This window comes from Arachis ipaensis, chromosome B9 (assembly GCF_059453495.1).
Source record: "Arachis ipaensis isolate K30076 ecotype BB chromosome B9, ASM5945349v1, whole genome shotgun sequence".
In the NCBI taxonomy this organism is placed as follows: domain Eukaryota; kingdom Viridiplantae; phylum Streptophyta; class Magnoliopsida; order Fabales; family Fabaceae; genus Arachis; species Arachis ipaensis.
This window is the reverse complement of record NC_142444.1, coordinates 157,739,098-157,760,971: the sequence shown is the minus strand read 5'-3', so window position 1 is coordinate 157,760,971 and position 21,874 is coordinate 157,739,098. Positions and strand designations below refer to the sequence as shown.

Here is a 21,874-nt window from a genome sequence, read left to right as displayed (position 1 = left end):
GGGTTTCTTGAAAATCGGGATCGGAACTCTGCGCCTTAGTTATTTGTTCTTTGAATTGACTTGTCACTGTTAGGTGGTTCAGACGTATGCTTTTTGGAGCGAGGGTGACTTGTAGGTTCATGTCTCTGAAATTCTTTATCAACTCTGCCTCTTTTATCATTAGTCATGATGCCTTGAGTACCTTCCGACTCAAAGCGTCAGCCACCAAGTTAGCCTTTTCTGGGTGGTAATTTAGAACAAAGTCATAATCTTTAAGAAACTTCATCCACCTCCTTTGTCGCATGTTGAGTTCCTTCTGGTCGAACAGGTACTTTAAGCTCTTATGATCAGAGAATACTTGAAAACCCAACTCCGTACAAATGATGCCTCCATGTCTTCAGCGCAAATACTATCGCGGCTAGTTCAAGGTCGTGAGTTGGATAGTTGGCTTCGTGGGTCTTCAGTTGTCTTGACGCATACGCCACTACCTTATTGCATTAGTACGCAACCCAATCCTTGTCCTGAGGCGTCGCAGTAAACTTCGAAGGCCATGTCGGGGTTAGGTAAGACTAGTATTGGGGCGGATGTCAAGCGACACTTTAACTCTTGGAAGCTTCTTTCGCAGTCTGGCGTCCAAGCAAACGGAGTATCCTTCCTGGTTACACGGGTTAACGGCAGGGCTAGTTGAGAAAACCCTCTTATGAACCTTCTATAGTAGCCCGCCAATCCTAAAAAACTCCTTATTTCTGTGACTGACGTTGGCCTTTCCCAGTTTAGTACCGAGTCTATCTTACTGGGATCCACTGATATTCCGTTGCCAGAAACCATGTGTCCAAGAAATTGTACCTCCTTCATCCAAAACTCACACTTGGATAGTTTTGCGTACAACTTTTTCTCTCGAAGGGTTCCCAGTATTACACGCAAGTGCTCCCTGTGTTCTTCTTCTGTCTTGGAGAAAATCAAAATATCATCTATGAATACCACCACGAAACTGTCGAGGTAAGGTAAAAAAATTCTATTCATGTAGTCCATAAAGACGGCGGGGGCATTGGTCAACCCAAAAGACATTACTGTGAACTCGTCGTGTCCGTATCTCGTTCGAAATGCTGTCTTCAGAATGTCTTCCTCTCTTACCCTTATCTGATGATACCCTGATCTCAGGTCGATCTTTGAGAACACTGTTGCACCTTGTAGTTGGTCCATCAAGTCCTCGATTCTTGGGAGGGAATACTTGTTCTTCACCGTGATTTTGTTGAGTTGCCTATAGTCCACGCAGAGACGCATGCTGCCGTCTTCTTTCTTCACAAACAATACTGCAGCTCCTCTAGTTAGTTCTTTAGTTCAGTGAGCTCCACTGGAGCCATCCGGTAAGGGGCTATGGAGATTGGCCCTGTCCCAGGCATCAATTCTATGGAGAACTTAACCTCTCGTGTTGGGGGAAACGAGGGTATATCTTCGGGGAAGACATCTGAAAAGTCGTGTACTACTGGTACAGAACTCCTGATAGGAGTCTGCTTCTACCGAATTTAGCAAGGCATATTCTTGTCTCGTACTGGTGTCTTCGGAGGATCTGGGAAGGTCACGTGGGTCTCGTATGGATTGAGAAGGGAAGATGACTTTTCTCTCAAAACAATCTAACAAGACTCGGTTTTCGTTGAGCCAGTCCATTCCTAGGATGATGTCTAATCCTACTAAAGGGAGGCACATTAGGTTAGCAAGGTATGATCTACCTGAAATGAGGATGCAAACCCTCTGGCAGACCTGCTAAGGGCAAAGACTCGTCCTTGACGTTGGGGTGCATCGGCAGAGGGTGGGAGAACTGTTGGACATTTCCTGTTTATGGATCACCATAGGAAGAGGCTTCATTAGTCATATCTCCTAGGATCGACTTTGCTCTGATACCAATAATGTAACACCCTAAGTTTTATACTATCGTGGGGGTCTTTAAAATAAGGTGTCACACTCGATTAAGCAAAGAAATGACTAAATCGTTACGCAAGGAAGGAGTAAATGCGCGTAGAGCGAAAAATGGGTAACACTAAAACGTTGGAATTTTAATAAAAATGAAATAGCATCTTAACCGTGAGTATGAAATACTTATAGTAAACTAAAACAAGAAAGGAAACTAATACGTCCTAAACTAATCTCGTCGAAGAGGCTCCCATACTTGCATCCTATCACATCCTTGATCAGGACTCTTCAGTTATTTATGAATCGAGGTACCAGGGGTCTCCCTCCAACACCCTTTCGCGCAGTGAAGACCCGGTTCCGTTGCGTGGGATGAACCAAAACTCGACGGGGTGCCGAAATGGGGGAGTAGGGCACGTATTCCACCTTTGGGCTTCCACCAGGGTTCAACTTCTCCTCTGGGTCCTCCTCCATGGTGTCTTCCTTCTGGCCAGGGTTGTCGGATTTCTCTTCCTCGGTCTCGGGGTCGGACTTAAGGTGTACCACCTTGGATGACCGCTTCCTAGATGTTGAAGCGTCCCTATCTAGGAAGGTTATGACGGGCAGCTGGGGTTCTTCTTCTACGAGTTCTCGACCTAAGTAGATAGTTTGGAGCACGGTAGTAGTGGTCGCAACTACCCACGCGTGCTTCGAGGGGTCATACTCAGAAGTTACCCTCAGGGGGGCACTGCGTCGTCTCTCTCCGCTGTGCCATGTTCCTCTGGAGATAGTATGGGAAAAGGAAAGGGAGTGAGAACCTAACGTCTCAGTAGGAGTGCTATGTAACACCTCCATATCCATCTCCAGCCCACGTGCGGGATTTTAAAAACAAGCGTATAACATGGCATGTAATATGCATCTTCTTTTTTTGTAAAACATGTGTGTAAAAGAAAGGGGAAACATATAGGAAAATAGAAGGATAATAACATCAACATAATCATAATTAAATCTAAGGAAAACATAGAACTCAAGCTTTCATTCGTGCCTTCTTTCTTTCTTAATTTATAACTTATATGGAGGGTATTGAGTTCAAACCGGTATAAGTGGGAGTCCCCCTTCCCTTACCGAAGGTTCTTATCCCAAACGTTTTGGCGATCACCTTCCCTTACCGAAGGATCATCTCGATCGATCACCCTCCCTTACCGAGGGATCATCTCGATATCTTGTCTTTGGGGGTCACCTTCCCTTACCGAAGGATCATTCCCTCAGTTCAATTTACAATCAAGGTTATTTAGACATACACAAGAAAAGAGTTATATCAACAAAGGTATCTTTATTATATAAAATTGATGGGAGTCCCCTTCCCTTACCGAAGGTTCCCAAAGGTTTGCCGATCACCTTCCCTTACCGAAGGATCATCTCGATTCGATCACCTTCCATTACCGAAGGATCATCTCGATTATCTTGTCTTTGGGGGTCACCTTCCCTTACCGAAGGATCATTCCCTCAGTTCTTTAACAAGTACGGTTATTTAGGCATATACAAAAATGAACCATGCGAGAGGAGAGGCATATATCATGATAAAATAAGCATGTTTGAATAAGATTTTATACGAAAGTAGGTACTCTCGTCCCTAGAGGGGTATAAATTAAAAAAAATAGGATATTAATTAGCTGAATAAAACAATTATAAGAAAACATGTACTCTTGACCCTAAGAAGATATTAATGATATAATGTAAAAAGTATAATCTAAGTGCATATAGTAAGAAAGTGAGTATTTGAAATACTTGGATTAGATATTATAAGAAGTATGTACCCTTGATCTTTAAAATAAAGGAGCAATAATAATATAAGGGGTCATTTAGTTGCATATAATAAAATAGGGTTCCTTGAACAAGATATAAAAAGGAGCATGTATTCTCAATATAAAATGAATAATAATAATGTAACGGTATCAAAGGTCATGTAAGGGCACATAGTAAAATTAGGAAAGGTTAAATAATTTAATAAAACGTTATAAAGGGGCATGTACTCTCAACATAAAAGGAATAATAATAATGTAACAGTATCAAAGGTCATGTAACGGTATCAAAGGTCATGTAAGGGCACATAGTAAAATTAGGAAAGGTTAAATAATTTAATAAAACGTTATAAAGGGGCATGTACTCTCAACATAAAAGGAATAGTGATTAAAGGGTCATGTAAATGCACATAGAAAAGATATGGGATGCATATTAATGGATTCAAGAGGGTATAATTGACAAAATAGATAATCATGCTCAATGTAGATGAGAGATAAGCAAAGAATAATTCATGCCATAAAATACATGAAAGGTGGTAGCCATGCATGGATGGAAGAAAACAAAATAAAGCATACTACATGCCAACATAAGTAAGAAAGGCATAATTCCCTACCTTCTTTTCTAACGCTTCTTTGAGCTTGCCTCTTGTGTTTGCCCACAGAATGTTATTTCTTTGTAGAGAGAGAAGGGAGAGGATAAGTGTTTGAGAGAAGTGATTTTCTACTTATGGGTGCTCCCCTATTTATATACATTTGGGGATGGGGTAGTTAGGATATTTTAAATTTCAAACTGAGGGTGGTTACCAGGTTCCTATCCAAAATTTCAAAATTCTAAACTTATCTCCTAACTGATTTTCAAACTTCAAATTTAATTTTGTTTCTAGAAGGGGAGGTTGTTACAGTACTCACTCCGCCTACCCATCTGTTGCACTAGAGAAACGGCTAAATTTTACATGTTTTGAAGCATCTTCTTCATTGCTGAACTGGCGTGGGAACCAGAAATCTGAGCGATGGTGGCGCCTTGTGGACAGCTCGCTGTCAGAGACTAAATTTTTTGGAGCCTCCAGTGTAGCCCATCTAGTCACCGCAGCAGTTTTCACCATTGCCCAGGAGGTTCGATTCACAACGCCCAGAAACCCCTGCCTCTTGTACCGCAGCCAATTCCTTCGGCATCTTCTTCTCCCGCATCGTCTTTTCCTTCTGTATCTCCGATTTTAATTTCAACCCCAACCTGTGGAGATGTGGTTGAAACTCAAACCTGGATATTTGCCCGTGAGACTGCATCGCCGTTGGATGCATGCAGGCTCTCTGCCTCAGATCATAATGATCCGGATTTAACTCATATTTTGCTGCCTCAAGACTGGTGCGAGCTTCTTCAAATTAGCCTCTTTTTTTCTTTTTTTTCCCCTTTTTGTTCTTTCTTTAATCTTTGGCATTCTTAATTTATGTTCGAATCTCACTCCTAAGGATGCTTCGTGTTTCTGCAGGTGGTTGACAGCTCCAGGTCGAATGTAACGTTTCTGATTCCGCAGCTTTTGCCACTGCATGAGCAAGCCGATTTCCATTCCTGGGAGTCCAAGTCATTCCTTTTTCAGGTAATTTTTCCATTAAAATTTGAATATCTTGGATGATAGCCGATGCTTCTCCAATGGTTGTCTTGGATTTGATTGTTTGAATGAGCTTTAAATTATCCGATTCTATTAGCATTTTACCCATATTCAAATTGTTCACTATGATTAAAGCTTGTCTTATTGCTTGGGCCTCAGCCACAGTGCTTGATTTAGCTTGAATCTTCCCTAAAAATCCTAATACCATGTTTCCTTTGCTATCTCTGATCACCACAGCTATTGCACCTGTCTCATTCTCCTTTCGAAAGGCAGCATCAACATTTGCTTTCAGCCAATCTTCAGGAGGAGGTCTCCATGTCACCGGGTAAGTTCTGCTCCTATTGGCTTCTCTTTTTTGTGTCTGCTGTTTTTCTGCTAGTTTCCCATAAACTGTCTCTAGTGTTCTTGCTTTGCTGATTGTCCAACTTGGATTCACTTCCTGTTGTTGAAATAGTTTGTTATTCCTGATTTTCCATATCTCCCACAAGAGAAATCCGAGCTTACTAATCCTCTTATCTTGATCGTCTCCGCCTCCTTCTCTTATCCTCCTTATACACTTTACCATCCAACTTTCAATTGAGTTCACTGTCTCCGGTGTTGGGGTCCATTGGCATTCCGCCCTGAACCATGTTGCTCTCGCCCAATCACATCGCAGTAAAGCATGTTCGACCGTCTCCATCCCATTTAAGCATATCTGACACAATGGATCTTGTGCCATCCTCCGTTTATACAAATTTGAGCCCACTGATATGTCCTGGCAAGCTTTCCATAAAAACATTTTGATTTTTTGTGAAACCTCCATTCTCCAAACCTCTTTCCAAATCTCCCTTTTGTCTTTACTTGTTGATGGATTTCCATTTTTCGAGTCATGCTCTATTTTTTTGCAGCATAATATCCAGTTTTTATGGAATAACTTCTGTCCTCCTTCCATGGCCAGTATAAGTAGTCATCTCTATTCACTACACTAACAGGAGTGCTAAGAATCTCTTTGCAGACTTCCTGGGAAAATTTGTTTACAATTATTTCTCTGTTCCACCCTTCCCCGTTTTTAATGAGATTTTTTACCTTCGAATCATCTGTACTGTTCGCATCCAGGAGCTTGCTTCTCCCAGTGATCCAATTGTCTTTCCAGATACTTACTTTGGACCCATCCCCTATGCTCCACTTAGCTTTTTCCTTTAATAGTTCTCTTCCATGCAATATGCTTCTCCAAACCCAAGATGCGCCTTTTTTACATTTTGCTGTCCAAAAGTTTTCATCCGGAAAATATATTGATTTGAGTACCTGGACCCAGATTGCATCTGAATTCTTCATTGCTCTCCACGCTTGTTTTGCAAGGTAAGCAGTATTATGTTTTTTGAGATCCTTAAATCCCAACCCCCCGCTGCTCTTGCTATCCGTAATGCAGTCCCATTTTTTCCAATGAATGCCCCTTTCTTTCCCGGTGGTTGCCCACCAGAATCGCGCCACCTTTGAGAAAATTCTCCTGCAGAAGCTATTGGGAAACTTTATAATATTCATGGCATATGATGGAATTGCTTGTATAACTGATTTTATTAATGTTTCTGTGCCTGCCTGATTCAACAACTTTTCTTTCTATCCCTCCATTTTACTCGTGATTTTCTCTTCAATCCATGCTAGCGTCCTGTTCTGAGACCTTCCTCATATAGCTGGTAGCCCTAGGTATTTCTCTGGCATGTCCCATGCTATCATTCCTAAAATTTCTTCAATATCTACCCTTGTCTTTATCGACACCTGGCTTCCAAAGGTGATACCTGACTTGTTTAAGTTTATCCTTTGTCCGGATGCCTCTGTGTATTCATTAAGAACGGTGATGATCTGAAAAATCTCATCCTCCCTTGCTTTGGTGAATATGATGCAATCATCTGCGAACAACAAGTGAGTGAGGACCGGAGTCGTTGAAGCTATCTGTAGATCGGTTATATGGCCTTTCTCCTGAGCCTCTTGCATTAGAATCGTGAATACTTCAGCTGCTAAGATGAAAAGGTAGGGAGACAGTGGGTCCCCTTGTCGAAGACCTCTTTGTGGTTTGATCCTCTTAGACAACTCTCCATTGACCTTTACCCTATAGTTTGCACTTCTGACATACGTCATTACCAATTCAACCAAACTTTCGATAAATCCTAATTTCAGAAGCACCTTCTCGATAAAATCCCACTCTAGTCTATCATATGCCTTGTTCATATCCAACTTGATCGCTATATTCTGGGATCCCTCTCTTCCTTTCTTGTTTAGGCTGTGATACACTTCTTGGACGATCACTACATTATCTTGTATGAGTCTTCCCCCCACAAAGGTGTTTTGAGTTGGTGACACTATATCCTCCAATATCCCTTTCAATCTTAACACTATAATCCTTGTTATAATCTTGTAGATAAAGTTACAGCAACTGATTGGTCTTAACTGATTAAGTCTTTCCTGATTCTTGACTTTTGGAATTAGAACAACTGTGGTTTCGCTAATTTCTTCTGGAAAACTCCCATTTCGAAAGAATTCTTTAACAACTGCACATACCTCCTTCTTAATTATCTCCCAGTGTTTTTGGTAGAATAACCCATTCAGACTAGGGGTATTCGCGGTGCGATTTGGTTCGGTTTTTTAGAGAAAAGTCATCCGATCCAATCGTTTAATTAATATGCGGTTCGGTTTGTTCGGTTTTTCAATCAAGGTAGGTTTTCAAGATTACACATCTTCCGGCAGTCACATAATTCTTGGACAGAGCATCTCCTAAGCTTTTCAAGTTCTACCTGATTAATAAAGCCACAAATTTACAACACGGAAAGCAGTCAATTGCAAGATTCTGACCACTGTTTATGCATCCCGCAGCTGCTTGTACCATCTCAAAACAATTACCTCGCTTCGTTCCATTAATGAAAGATACTTGATCACAGCATTATGCCAACAGTAGTGGCAGTGATAGTTCTCAACATGCTCACCAACAATGAACAAATACATTGAACAATCAGAAGCAATTTTCCTAAACAAATACATTGAACAGTGAACCACAGAACCAATTTCTCTAAACAAATACATTGATCAATCATAAGCAATTTCCCTAATCAAATAAATATACACATTCATAAGCTAAAACCCCCAAATACAACAATTAGAACCTAGAAACCTAACAATAAAAAACACACCTCCTTTAACAATCAGAACCTATAACCCTAACAATTAGAAATAATACACATTCATAAGCTAAAACTTCCAAATACAACAAACTGCATAAACAAATACAACCATCAAAAACAATTAGCGATTTCAAAATACACTGAATATAGAACATAAATTATTCAAACAGAAGCAGAAATTCAAACAAATCCAGCCGGTTGCGACATTCATGACTATCTGAGATACCATGAGAGCCGGCTAGAGCTGTAGATAAACCAGGAGATAGAGCTGGAGTTCGAGGATATATGCATTAAAAATCAAAATTGGAAACAAAGAATCATATAAAAGTTTAACAGAAGCAGCAGAACAACAAAATAAAATAGGTTCAACAAATAATCAATAACATTTCCAAAAAATCAACAATAAATACTCAATATGGAATAATAATCAATAAAAAACAAATCAACAATAAAAGAGGTTTAACACCAAGTCCCATAACTACATAATTATAACAGATTTTGAAAATACAATAAAAAATCATAATCCTAAACACAGAATTTGAATGACAGAATCATCAAAATAGAAATAAAAATTCAGAATCATAAACACAAGTTGAAACCCAAAATCATCAGAATTAAAAAAATCCTACTAAAGAAGACGGAGATGCTGGACAGGGAGACACGGTGGGTCGGCGGCTGCTACAGAGGGGACGAGACTAGACTGAGAAGGACGACGACACTCTTGGACTGGACTGGACTGAGATGTATGGCAGAGTAGTGGAGGACGATTATGACGCTGCAATCAGCAACCTGTGATGTCGAAGACACCACTGCAATATCAGAGACAGCGCTGTGCAGGGGAAAGGGAGGGGAGCTATGGGGTCTGGGCTCGCTATCTAACTGAGGGTTAGTGTGCGACGACGAGAAGGAAGCGCGGCGAGGAAGGGAGGGAGAGAAAGGACCACGCCGAGAAGAGGGAGCGCGATGCGGAAGGGCCGCCACGACGGTGCTGTCCGGCGAGTCAGATGCAGAGAGGAGGGTGGGAGGAGGAGTTTTGGCACTGTGGAGTGGTCGAGTGGTGAGAGTGGCGGCTAGCTAGGTTATTTGCTTGGGGGAGGAAGCTTTAAATATTAGGGTTTTTAAGTGAACCAGTTTGGTTCGGTTCGGTTAGGATTTTCACTGAAAGAACCGAAAACTAAACCGAACCACTGAAAAAATTGCAAAATATCATTTTTTCAGTTTTTTCGATTTTTGGTTTGTTCGGTTTTCGATTTTTCCGATTCGATTGGTTGGTTTTGTTTAGTTTGGATCGGTTTTGAACACCTCTAATTCAGACCATCTGGCCTTGGAGCTTTGAGGCCGTCCATGCTGAAAACTGCTTTTCTAACCTCCTCTTCAGTGACTTCTGAGATCAGCCCCTTGTTCATATCCTCTGTGACTCTTGCTTGTATTTTATTTAGAGTTTCTGCAAGGTTTCTTTTGCTGTTAGAAGTAAATAACGCTTCAAATTTTTCTTCTATGTGTTTCATGATTTCTTTCCTGTCTTCCATCCATGATCCCGCTTCATTTTTCAGTTTGTCAATTTTGTTCCTTTCTCTTCTTTGAATGGTTGTGGCATGAAAGAAAGATGTATTTTTGTCTCCCCATTTCAACCATTTCAACCTGGCTCTTTGTCCCCAATATTTCTCTTCCTGCTTCTATAGAACTATTATATTCTCCTTTATTAATTGTATCCTCTCCTGCTTTTCTTGTGTTAAGTTCGAATCTTGTAGCTTCTTCAATTCATCCTTCAATTTGTAGATCTCTTTATCTGCACGTTTAAAAGTCTTCTTGCTCCACTTCTTAAGCTCCTCTTTGCAATTTTCTATTTTTCTTGTTATTCCTTCCCAATCGCATCCATGAATATTCTCTTTATCCCAGCCCTTCCTTACTGCATTCTCACACTCGTCATGATCGACCCAAAACGCCTCAAATTTAAAATTCTTCTCCCTTCTTTGAATTTGATTGAGGTTTAAGACTATCGGACAATGGTCATAACTTATTGCTGGTAAAGCTATGAGTGACGCATGCTGGTACAAAGCTCTCCATTCCCAATTGGCTAATGTCCTGTCTATTTTCTCCCTAGTGATGAATCCATTCCTCATGTTGCTAAACCACGTAATCTTCCACCTTTTAGGTCTAAATCCATAAGACAATTCATATCCATAAATTGCCTAAACTCTCTTATCTGGCTTTGTGGCTTTGGATGTAGACCAATTTTCTCCGCTTGACTCAAAATGTCATTAAAGTCTCCTATGAATACATGCGGCTCTTCCTCATTACAATTGTTTGCTGTGATTGCTCTCCATTGCTCCTTTCTTCTTCCAAAGCGTGGGTTTCCATAGTTAAAATTACATGTCCATATCTTCTCTTTCCTATCGTCAATCCGAGCTTTTATATGATTATCACACCAAAAATAAATATCAATATTATATATTTCATTCCACAAAAAACATAGCCCTCTGGACAGTCCCCGGGGTTCTATGTGAAATACATTCTCAAAATGCACCCTTCTTTTCAACTTCTTAATAGTGTCTTCTCTAGCTCTAGTCTCTATTAGGAATATTATTGCAGGCTTTATTTGTTTGCACATGCTATGCAGTTCAGAAACTGTCGCGGGGGCCGCAATCCCGTGGCAGTTCCAACCTATCACACTCATGGTTAAGTTGGGGGCATGTGTAGGCCTGCCTCCTCATCAGCCATTGAGTTTCCCAAGTTGTCTCCTCTGTTCTGTGATTCATCCTCGTTAGCCATCTCTTCCACGAGGCCTCCGACCACCTTGTTCTTCTTGATAGCTCTCCACACCTTCGCAGCTTCCTCTTCTTCTTCCAGGCAATTTCCTATATGTCCCTGCTGGTCGTCTCCTCTTCTTCTTTTGAGTTTCATCTTTTCCTCCATTCTTCGAGCAAGTTCTATTTCATATTCCCTGGCCACTACAATTGCTTTGTTATTTTCCTGCTCTAGTTCTTCTTCTTCTTCAACTAGTTCAACATAGTAGAACCCTCCATCACTTTCTGTGACTAGCTGCTTGCTATTCTGTTCTGGTTTTTCCTCCTTGTTCTGATCTTGGCTTACTATCCCATCAACTTCCCTATTATTTCTATTTTGGGCCTCCTCTTCCACTTCCTCTTCTGTATTTCTCTTCCTTCCTTCTTCCGCCATCTTCTTGTTGAATTCCTTCAATAATTGTCCAATAGTAAGATTCCTTCCTTTTTCAGTTGGCCCACTATTAATTTGCTGGCTGTCCCTGTTGGGCCTTCAGCCCATGCCTTCTTTTTTAATCTGTCCATTCTTCTCCTGCTTGGCCCACCTTTCTCTATATACCTCATAGGGATCTTGTTGTTATCCTTCCCATTCTCCCCATCCTTTCCTAATTCCCTGACATCATTCACGTTTTCCATTGCTACTGATTCACTAGTTTGTTGTTTTTCTAGAATACCCTTTTTATTTTCCCCTTTCTCCTGGTATGCTGTCCCATCACCTAGATCCAATATATTATTGTCTTCATCACCGTCCATTTCTTCATCATCAGCCACTTCCTCCTGATCTTGAGCTTCCTGTGTTGCCACTTGTCTCCCTCCCATTTGCTCCTATGGATTTGCCAATCTGCCCCAAGATTTTGCAAAGGCACTGGCTTGAGAACTTCTTACACTCCCTTAATTTGACCCTCCTTCCTCCCCTTGTGATTGTCTTTTCAGCCACTATCTCCCTTGAAAACTTCTCTCACGCTCCTCCCATAACTCCTCCACCCAGTTGTTGTGTTCTTCCTTTCTCCTCCTAATTCCTGCCTTTCTTGTCTCATTCTCTATTGATCTCAGTCCCGGAGTTGAAAGTTCTGGTCCATATCTAGGAATTGTTGGGTTTACTAATGACATAGCCAGCTCTTCAATACATGCTCTTTTGTCATGCCCAATTTTCGCACATTTATAATAGTAATCATACAATTTTTCATATTTGAACTCAACCCATGAATGACTTCCATCATCTCTTTTGAGCCAAAATCCAGTTTTCAGAGGTGTTTGAATATTTATCTCTACCCTAACCCTCAAAAAGGATCTGAGCATATTCCCTTCAACAAATGGATTCTCAACACTTATGACTCTCCCTACTATTTCTCCTATTTTTTCAGCATTCTTTATATTAATTCTATCATAAGGTAGTCCATGTATTTGAATCCAAATAGGAAGCTGATTGTTGTTTACCTCTTCAATGGACAGGTTTGGACTCCACCACTGCAAGCTCAACATATGTCCTTCTATTCTCCATGGTCCACCATCATACGCTCTTCTTGCTTCCTCCTGACTTTTGAAGTTTAAGATGAAGGAGTTTGGTCCTGCATTGGTAATCACCAGTCCCTGTAGATCTCCCCACATGTTGAGAATCGTTTTACGCACTGTGACTGTATTTAGCACCTTTCCTGTTAATACTCTGCTGACTAGTTTCTGGTCTGGGTTGTCTCCTTGTTGAGCTGGGGACTCCTCCAAGTCTAGAACATCTCTGTCCATGCCTGCATTTCCGATACCTTCCATGCCTTGCTTATTTGTGTTCCTTATTATTGCTTCTCCCTTGGCTGATTTATGATTGTCTTTGTATTTATAACTGAATTGGATTTGAGAAGTTTGTTGACTAATGGCTCCGCTTGTCGAAGCAAAACAACTCCACTGTTGGAGAGCGTAAGGCTCCACTGTTGGAGAAAAGTTGCTTTTACTTCCAGCTTTTTGTTCTCCCTACAATTGGGATTGATGCAGGGTGAAAGTGGCACTGCTAGGTTGCATTTAAATTCTTACTCTGGGACAAAAATCATATAGAGAGAGTATAAATTTTTTTTTTTTACATTTTGCTATGCAGAGTATAACTTTCTTTTGTCTTAATAAAAAAAAGAGTAGTACTAAGAATTTTTTTTTGCCAATTATTATCTCACACAAATGACTAGGCCGAACACCCCAAAGCCCAAAGAAAGTGAAATAATTTTCAGTCCACAAAAATCCACATTTCACAATATTCAATGGGCCGGCTCATCCAAGATATATCATTTGGACAAAGCAAGTTAAAAAAAAGTTAGGTATCCAAGCAAAGAAAGCAAGTTTGTGAACCGGGTCGGGTAGAGGGCAGGGTTTACTTTCGGATCTGGGCCAGCCTATGGTCTCAGCTTTGACCCAAAAAAAAAAAAATATTGTTTGAGAAGTGCTACCCCACGAGCGACGCATCCTTCTTGGGTTCTTCCTTCTGTCTCCGCCCCCGCCAGCTACTGGTGTCTGAATTACAGCACCGCCGCGCTCTCCCCCTCGCAGCCATCTTCTGTGGATGCACATCTCGCAGAGGTATGTCAACTCCCTCCTGCTATTGTTCCTTCATCTTTCTACTACTGTTTTCTTTTTTTTTCAAAATTTTTTTTATCCTTTTTCCTTTGGTAGCATTCGTGCAACTCCGTGATTTTGTGTTTGGTTTTGAACTACTAAGCTCGTCATTTTTGATTGATTCACTTGGATTGGATGTATGGTTGAGAATTTTCATATTTCAATTTGTAACGTTGATGATTCCGAGTTCAGTAAGTTTTGGGAGCTATTGCGTATCTCTTTTTATGTAGTTTTTCTGTTCTACACTATTTTTCATGCTTAATTGTTTTGGTTTGGTGTTATGCAATTGATTGTTTTTGTAATTTTTACCATTGTTCTTATACAGGGATTGCAACAGTCTAACAATTTAGAAAATGCTTTCTGAGGTGAAATTCATTCCTCGTGACCAGGTCGGTAGGGTTTGCTTATCTATCATTGTGCCTTTGTTGTTATTTTCACTATTTCTTCCATTTTCTCGGATTCCATCTGGTGTGTGGCATTTCTGATTGTGTTTGTACTTCTTTTGGCTTAATTATGTGTCTGACAGATGCAAGACGAGGACTTGGTTTCTAAATCAGATATTAGGAGGAGAAAAAATAAGGGAAAAGGGAAGAGTTCTAGGAACAGCTCTTCTGATGATGAAGAACTTGAAAAGATAAAGAAAGGTTCTAGGAAGAAGTGGTATTCATCAGATGAAAGTTCTTCATCAGAGTATGAAAGCAACCAAGATGCAAAGAAGAATACGAAGAAAGCAAAAAAGAAAAGGGATGATGGTTCATCAGATGATTCTTGTAAAAGGTCAAAACGAAGATCAAGATCAAGGAGTGGGAAAAAAGGATATTCATCTGAGGAATTCTCATCATCCTCTTCCGATGTTAGTAAGGATTTCAAAGATCGAAAGGGGAGGCATCAAAAGACAAATAGAAAACACGGGAGTAAAAAGAGCAAGGTAAAAGGTGAAGCTGCAAATATTGCAGCAGATTCTATAAGTGAGAATGAAATTTCAAGAAAAGAAATGGGATTGGATTGGATGCTTAGGCCTGAGAGTAAGGGACCAACAGTTTCAGATACAGTGGAGAAATTGCCAGAGGAAGATCCTGTTGAGGAGGTATGAATCAGTATCGATAATTTTTCGCCCTTAAGCTTCTTGTTCTCCTGTTCAGTTCTTTATTTATCTTCTGATTGTTTGTTGTTTGTTAACATTTTGTTGCTTACTTGAATTTCGTCTTATTGAACAAAGTTTGGTGGTCTCATTTTTTACTATACCATAACAAGAATAAAAATAAAGGATGAACGAAAAGAGAAGGCAACAGGTAAACTAAATAGCATTAAATATGAACAACAAATGCGAGCAAAAAAAACACGTTATTATATTTCATCACCCCAGTATAACTTTTCCTGAAAATAAATATATGAGAAGAGCAAGTTGAAATGAAGAAAGCAAAGAAAGTGTATTAAAAAAAAATGTTGAAAAAGCTTTCAGATAACAGGGTTCAGTAAGAATGTACCTGCTGACCTTTTGGCTTTTCTAAATGAGAACAATGAGTATGTTGACATTTGCTAATATTATTCACAAAAGTAAATTTCCTGATTCTTACATATGATTTGATTTTGCTGTGTGTCTACAACCTATTTGGCTCATCTACTGTTGTATACTTTTATTTGAAGGAATAATGATTGACCAATATTTCACTTTGCTTTTGACACTTGAATACAAACAACAACAACAACAACAACAAAGCCTTGTCCCACTAAGTGGGGTCGGCTACATGAATCAAACGACGCCATTGTGCTCTGTCATGTATCATGTCTATAGAAAGACCGTTTACATGTAGATCTCGTTTGACCAATATTTCACTTTGCTTTTGACACTTGAATAGGTGAAGAATATTTCCATTTTGTTTGCAGCTTGTCTGCTCCTTTTATTCTCATGGCTATTGTAGGATTAAAAAGACTAAATATTTTTTTTCCTTCAGCCAATTAAGGTGAATCCTAAGGAGTTGAATCCATATCTGAAGGATAATGGAAGTGGCTACCCAGAAGAAAGTGATGGGACTAAAGTTGGTGCAGACCGACTTTTATCTGCTTCCCTTGTTGGGGATGGGGGAGCAAGTTGGAGACTTAAAGCTTTAAAGCGTGCACAAGAGCAAGCAGCTCGAGAAGGGCGTAGCTTTCAGGAGGTTTTTTTACATACTTTCCAGATATTTTTCATTTGTTTTGTACTCGCACACGCTAGAAAAATAAATCCTAGTCCATCTTTTAAAATTTTGGCTTTTTGCTATATGGATACACACAGGCTGTAGCTGAGAGGTGGGGTTCTCTTGGTGACTTGACTGCATCTGTTGCATCAAACGCAGCTGCCCCAGCTCGTGCTCATCTACGTGCCATAAGAAGTAGGCAAAGAGGTGAAACAGAAGAGAAATCAGATACCGATAAGCAAAGCCGAAGGGATTATAAAAGGGTAACAAATAAGAGAACTATTGCATTCTTCTTTGTTCAATGACTATTTCTTCAGAAACTTATTATAATATCAAAATCACTTTTGTTGAGACCGTGAAGTATATTCCGTTTCATTTCACTGAATTTTTATAATATAACAATAGCAGGACTACTTGAAGGATGTTTCTGTCCGGCATGGTGAAATGAAAGCACCTAAAGTTCGAGATTCTTTATCTTGGGGAAAGCGAAAAAGTCAACATTCTGCTGAGGGAGCTGCACTCATTTCTGCAGCGGCATCTAGCCTAAATAAATTTTCTAATGATGGAAGCTTCATGCGTGAATTTGTTAGCAACAAGAGTAGCAATTCTGATGGTTCTGCTGTAGAAGGTGTTGAGCCAGTAAATGATTCATCTGAAGCAAATGCACCTGGCAATAGCAGTGAAATGGTGAAGACTGGGATGACTGCAAACCAGCTGGCAGCGAAGGCTATGCAACTTCGTTTGAAAGGAAAGCACGAAGAAGCCGAGAAACTAATGGTGAGACCATAAAGTCATTTAATCGTCAAGGGAGCACGCCTTTCTAGTTTCAGAATTACTTTGACTGTATTGTTTTTTAATTAGTACTCTTTTGGTGGACAGCAAGAAGCAAAGATTATGAACACACAACAGGGAAATCAAGCTCATACAATTAGATCAAGATCTGAAGGGGATTCTAGCAGGTATTTTTACTATCTTGAAATCATACATACTCCCCCCCCCCCCCCCCCCCTTCTTTCCCTTTTCCTGTTTCTCCATATGCATGCAACTTATTCACTTCTGATATTATCAGAACAGAGTCTAAGGGGAAATTTCTATTATAGCAGCAAAAAGAAAAGAAGGGGGGGGGGGGGGGTTGTCATTTCTTTATTTTTCTGTGCAACTTTCTACGAATGTTATTATTTTTATCGGCTGCTAGTGTGTTCTTGTATATATATATATATATATATATATTTGTTTTTTTTTTATTATTTTCTTATGATTTCTTTACTGTGTTTTTATTTTATTCAAGATATGCTACACAAAAAGTATATGCTCAACAGAAAAAAGGAGAGGATGATGCTGACATGCATCTTGCTCGCAAGATCATGCAGAACAAGCAGTTTAAGGTTTCTAGTCGGGCCGATGATGAATATGACTATGATGATGGTCCAAGCAAAAAGAGTAGAAAGACACGTGCAGGTGATGATGATCACAAGATTATTCAGAAAAACAATCGTGAAAATCGATTCTTGACTCAGCAAGAGCGCTGCCTCTTTTGTTTGGAAAATCCAAATCGGCCAATGCATTTGGTGGTATCAATTGCAAATTTCACATATCTTATGTTGCCACAGTGGCAGCCTGTAGCACCTGGCCATTGCTGCATTTTACCCATTCAGGTTAGCTTATTCTACTAGTGTTCGTGTTCCTTTCAAAGGCTAGGCCAATTGAAAGCAGTATTACCTTGGGTTTCACTTGAATCACTTTACAGAAAATAATAATAAATAAATAAATAATGGAGACGATATTTTACTAAGATTCAGCTCTTGGAAGATTTTCCTTTAGGATGATAACCATTCTTAAATAAAAGGTGTGAATGAAATGTTGAAATGATCATAGTAATGAGGAGTGTATTTGATGCATTCTTCTGGAAATTGGGGTGATGACTTGTTCAGATGGATGAAGACCTTCTAAAGTGAGGAAGTTGGTAAAGTGGTAAAGTGAGGAGTTAATCACTCTTAAATTAAGATAGTGGGGCACACACTTCATGAAAATTACAAAATCAATGGTGATTAATTCTTCACTTTACCAACTTCCTCACTTTAGAGGATCCAAATTCGGTACGATTAATTCTTATATCGATCCTAACATTTAAGTATCATATATTTGATGTGAATTTAAAGAAGGTCCATATATTTTTGAGCTAGTTGATTTGTGCCATAAGGTGCTTTTTTCTTTTATTTTATTACTAAACATTTCCAACTTTGTCTTATCCTTTTATATTGCAGCATGAATCAGCTACAAGGACGGTGGATGATAATGTGTGGACTGAAATTCGAAACTTCAAGAAATGCCTAATAATGATGTTTGCAAAGCAAGAGAAGGAGGTGGTGTTTCTTGAAACCGTGATGGGATTGGCACAACAAAGACGACATTGTATGGTCGAGTGCATTCCGTTACCCCAAGATATTGCCAAAGAGGCTCCTTTGTACTTTAAAAAGGTGAGATGTCTAACATCATCTTAAGTTGTAATCAATGCTTTTTCATTTATGTGAAATGATCTGGGTTTCTTCATTAATTTTTTTGAACAAAATTTCCTTGTTTTTCTTAGAGATTATAATTATAATTATAATTCTTCCACAGCATCTATTGAAATCGATTTGATTTATTATCTTGTGTGGTTGCATGCGCTATGTCAAATTGAATATTGTAGAATCTGTCCTGACATTGTGTTCACCATAGGCAATTGATGAAGCTGAAGATGAATGGAGCCAGCACAATGCTAAGAAACTCATCGACACAAGCCAGAAGGGACTGCGGAATTCGATTCCAAAGCACTTTCCATACTTCCATGTTGAGTTTGGACTAAACAAAGGTTTTGTCCATGTTATTGATGACGAGAAGCAGTTCAAGGGCAACCTTGGCTTGAATGTAATAAGAGGGATGCTGAAGTCTGCCGAGGAAGACATGTATCGGCGTCGACGGTATGAAGCGGTGGATGTACAGAAGCAAGCAGTTGCTAGCTTCTCTAAAGAGTGGGAGCCTTTTGACTGGACGAAACAGCTTCAAGAAACATCTTAAAAATGATGTGAGGATCAAATTGCAATTTCTGGATGGAACAATTCCAAATCAACTTTATGATGAAGATCCAACAGGATGAAAGGAATTCTTGATGCACTCGTATGAGTTTGCCCTGATAACTTACCAGCAATTCCTGCACGATCACATTAATCAACCTATGTCTCTGTACAGTGCGTGTAACTATGCATGTGAAATAAAGTGTTCAAGTTAATACATAGAGAGATGAATGAAATTTTATTATATATATAAAAGTCTAAACTCTCTTATCTTTCTAATTTCTATAGGTGCGGCTTGAATGTTTAACCAAAGTGGAATACTCTTTGATCCTGGTCTTGTGATTTGTGAATAGGCTTGACTGACTAATGGGTAATGACTACTTTCAGAGCTGTGTTTTCCCGTTTTCGTGGATAACCATGCAAACCAAACCGTCTCTAAGTGGTTAATAATTTAATGAATGTTAACCCAAGTTTTTAAAATTTCACCTTTTTTTCTAAAAACAAATGGAAGACTTTAATTAGGAGGGTTTGTTTTTTTTGAACAAAAAAATGATTGTAGAAAATTTTTCCGCAGCTAGTTAAAATTAAAATATAGAGTAAATGGTCAAATTAATTTTTAAAAGATCACTCATTTTTTAAATTAGTTCTCGAAAGATTTTTTTAATCAAATTCGTCCTTTGAAGATTTCAAATTAGTCATGTTAGTCCGTCACTTTTTTTTGTTAATGGTGTCAAAATTTGTTAATATGGCATGTTTATTGAAATCCAACACATACCTAGAAGTCTTAACATAATAATTTTACAAAATTAGATCAAATCAAAATCTAATTGAAGAAAGAAATTGAGATATTAAAATATCTCAATTTGAAATTGATTTGATATAATTTCATAAACTAATTATTTTAATAGTCAATTAAGACTCTTAGGTGTCTATTGAGGTGCCACTTAACTTACCACATTAACAAATTTTGACACTATTAACAAAGAAAGTGACGGAATAACTAACATAACTAACTTAAAATCTTTAAACAACGAATTTGATGAAAAAAATCTTTCGAAGACCAATTTAAAAAATGAGTAATCTTTCTGGGACTAATTTGATAATTTATTCTTAAAATGTATATAAAGAAAATCAATGAATTAGAATTTGATATACTATTTTTACATATTCATTTATGTGTTTAGATGATTTTTTGAATAGAGTTGAAAAAATTTTTTTTGGTGGTAAATTGATAGCTATTAATTATCTGTGTAAACAATAACCGTACATGAAAATTAACTTTTTAAGATAATAAGATATTTTTTTTGGTAAACAAGATAGCAATATATGTATTTAACTATTTATTAAATGAAATTCATATTTTGGTCCACTAAAAAAATATTTGGAGGGATTATTGTGCGTGTGATGCTGAACAGCCCGGCCCAAGAAGAAGAAAAAGTAGGGCTCCACTTTGTGGCTATATAAATGCATAGCAAGTAGCGTTCAATTCACTTTTCAGTTTTCACACTAGTTTCTACTTTATAGTTTATACTGTGTTGAGTTGTTTGTGACTTTGTGAGTATAATGATTCATTCCATCCTTTTAATCAAGGGAATCACAGTTGAGTTGAGTTGAGTCTCTCTCCCGCTCAGAATCTCTACTGTGTTCCCTTGATCAAATAGATGTACTGGATCACAATCACTCCTGGTAGAACGGTTCCTTCTGTATTCTCTCGGGGTTATTTTATTTTACTTTACTCTTTCTCCTATGTCGAAACAATTCACGTGCCTCACATTGCAGCTGATCAAAATCTTTAATTTTTTTTTTTAACTTAAACAAAATCTATTTCTTGATGCCAAATCATCATGATCTGCGCGTTGTATTCACATGCGCTCAATCTCTTGTTTGTTTGGGGTGAAATTTTAATCTGGTGTAATAAATTTTTATAAATTTATTGTAAATGAAGTTTTTAATTTGAGTATATTAGTGACCGATGGATAAGAGATGAGCATTTCGAAAATAAATCTAAAATTAATAAATTAAGGATATAAAATATTTCCTGGAGAGAGGATGCTTAAATTTTGTTAAATTAAGCTCGCTTCTCCTTAATTTTTTCTTAGATTTGTTTTTCTTAATTTATTCCTTTTTATTTTAAATGTTAAAAATGCGTTTATGCCGCTATGCGACTCTTATCTTGTTATATTTGTTTAGGCGAGATGTTCTCTTCTCCAAAATGGTTTGTGAACTTTGCTAGCGTACAAGAACTGTGTTTGAAAGTAAAAGACATGGACACGGATTTTGAAGAGTGTACACAGAATTTTTTATAAATTTTGTTTTTTTTTTATTTATAAATATTTTTTATTATTCTATTATTATTTTTTTTATTTTTTTTATAATTAGTCTTAAAATTTTTGAAAAATAAATATTATTAAAAGTAAAATTGATTTTTTAAAATGTTAAAAAATATTTTATAAATTATAATTAATTTTATATAATTTAAAGAAAAATCACTCTTTAGATTAAAAAAAATTAATTTTCTAAATAAAAATAGATTTTATGTGCAAAAACTAATTTTTTTCATGTAAAAACAGATTCTTTTTTAAAACTGATTTTTTATTTAAAATTAATTTGGCATATTAACTTATGTATTCCTCCATATTAATAATAAATTTAAAAATAAAATAAATATATTTATAGTTTTTATTTTAATATAAATATTATTATATATTTTTTTATTAAAATTTTTTTGTCTCTTTTTCAAGTTTTGTCTGTACTCTTATGTATTCTCATTTTCTATTAAATTAATTTGTACTTGATATAGAAAATTTGGAATTATATGATTATTTTAGTCATTTCATATAAT

General features: G+C 38.0%; 3 protein-coding genes across 4 annotated transcripts; 1 reads left to right on the top strand and 2 right to left on the bottom strand.

Annotated features, from left to right (window-relative positions):
- Positions 1-5,111: 5,111 nt before the first annotated feature.
- LOC148546914 (uncharacterized) lies at positions 5,112-5,993 on the bottom strand. The gene has a single exon (XM_088499437.1). It carries the CDS (start codon positions 5,991-5,993, stop codon positions 5,112-5,114), a length of 882 nt encoding a protein of 293 aa, XP_088355563.1.
- Positions 5,994-12,146: 6,153 nt separating this feature from the next.
- Positions 12,147-12,974, bottom strand: LOC148546913 (uncharacterized). Its single transcript, XM_088499436.1, has one exon. The coding sequence runs from the start codon at positions 12,972-12,974 to the stop codon at positions 12,147-12,149; it is 828 nt and encodes a 275-aa protein (XP_088355562.1).
- A 620-nt stretch (positions 12,975-13,594) lies between these two features.
- Positions 13,595-19,287, top strand: LOC107618096 (CwfJ-like family protein). Of its 2 annotated transcripts, none has more exons than XM_016320031.3 (10): positions 13,595-13,766; positions 14,128-14,191; positions 14,329-14,889; positions 15,758-15,961; positions 16,078-16,242; positions 16,388-16,756; positions 16,859-16,938; positions 17,268-17,634; positions 18,244-18,456; positions 18,698-19,287. In XM_016320031.3, the coding sequence occupies exons 2-10, from the start codon at positions 14,156-14,158 to the stop codon at positions 19,034-19,036; spliced, it is 2,334 nt and encodes a 777-aa protein (XP_016175517.2). In that variant the 5' UTR covers positions 13,595-13,766; positions 14,128-14,155; the 3' UTR covers positions 19,037-19,287. The 2 variants fall into 2 exon arrangements, with proteins under 2 accessions (XP_016175517.2, XP_016175516.2); XM_016320030.3 differs by having other exon boundaries at positions 16,385-16,756.
- The last annotated feature ends 2,587 nt before the right edge of the window (positions 19,288-21,874 follow it).

Coding starts and splice junctions, on each gene's coding strand:
- LOC148546914 (XM_088499437.1), bottom strand. CDS start 5,993: ATGGCACAAGATCCATTGTGTCAGATATGCTTAAATGGGATGGAGACG.
- LOC148546913 (XM_088499436.1), bottom strand. CDS start 12,974: ATGGAAGGTATCGGAAATGCAGGCATGGACAGAGATGTTCTAGACTTG.
- LOC107618096 (XM_016320030.3), top strand. CDS start 14,156: ATGCTTTCTGAGGTGAAATTCATTCCTCGTGACCAG. Junction 16,243..16,384: donor GCCGAAGGGATTATAAAAGG/GTAACAAATAAG, acceptor ATATAACAATAG/CAGGACTACTTGAAGGATGT. Junction 17,635..18,243: donor GCTGCATTTTACCCATTCAG/GTTAGCTTATTC, acceptor TTTATATTGCAG/CATGAATCAGCTACAAGGAC.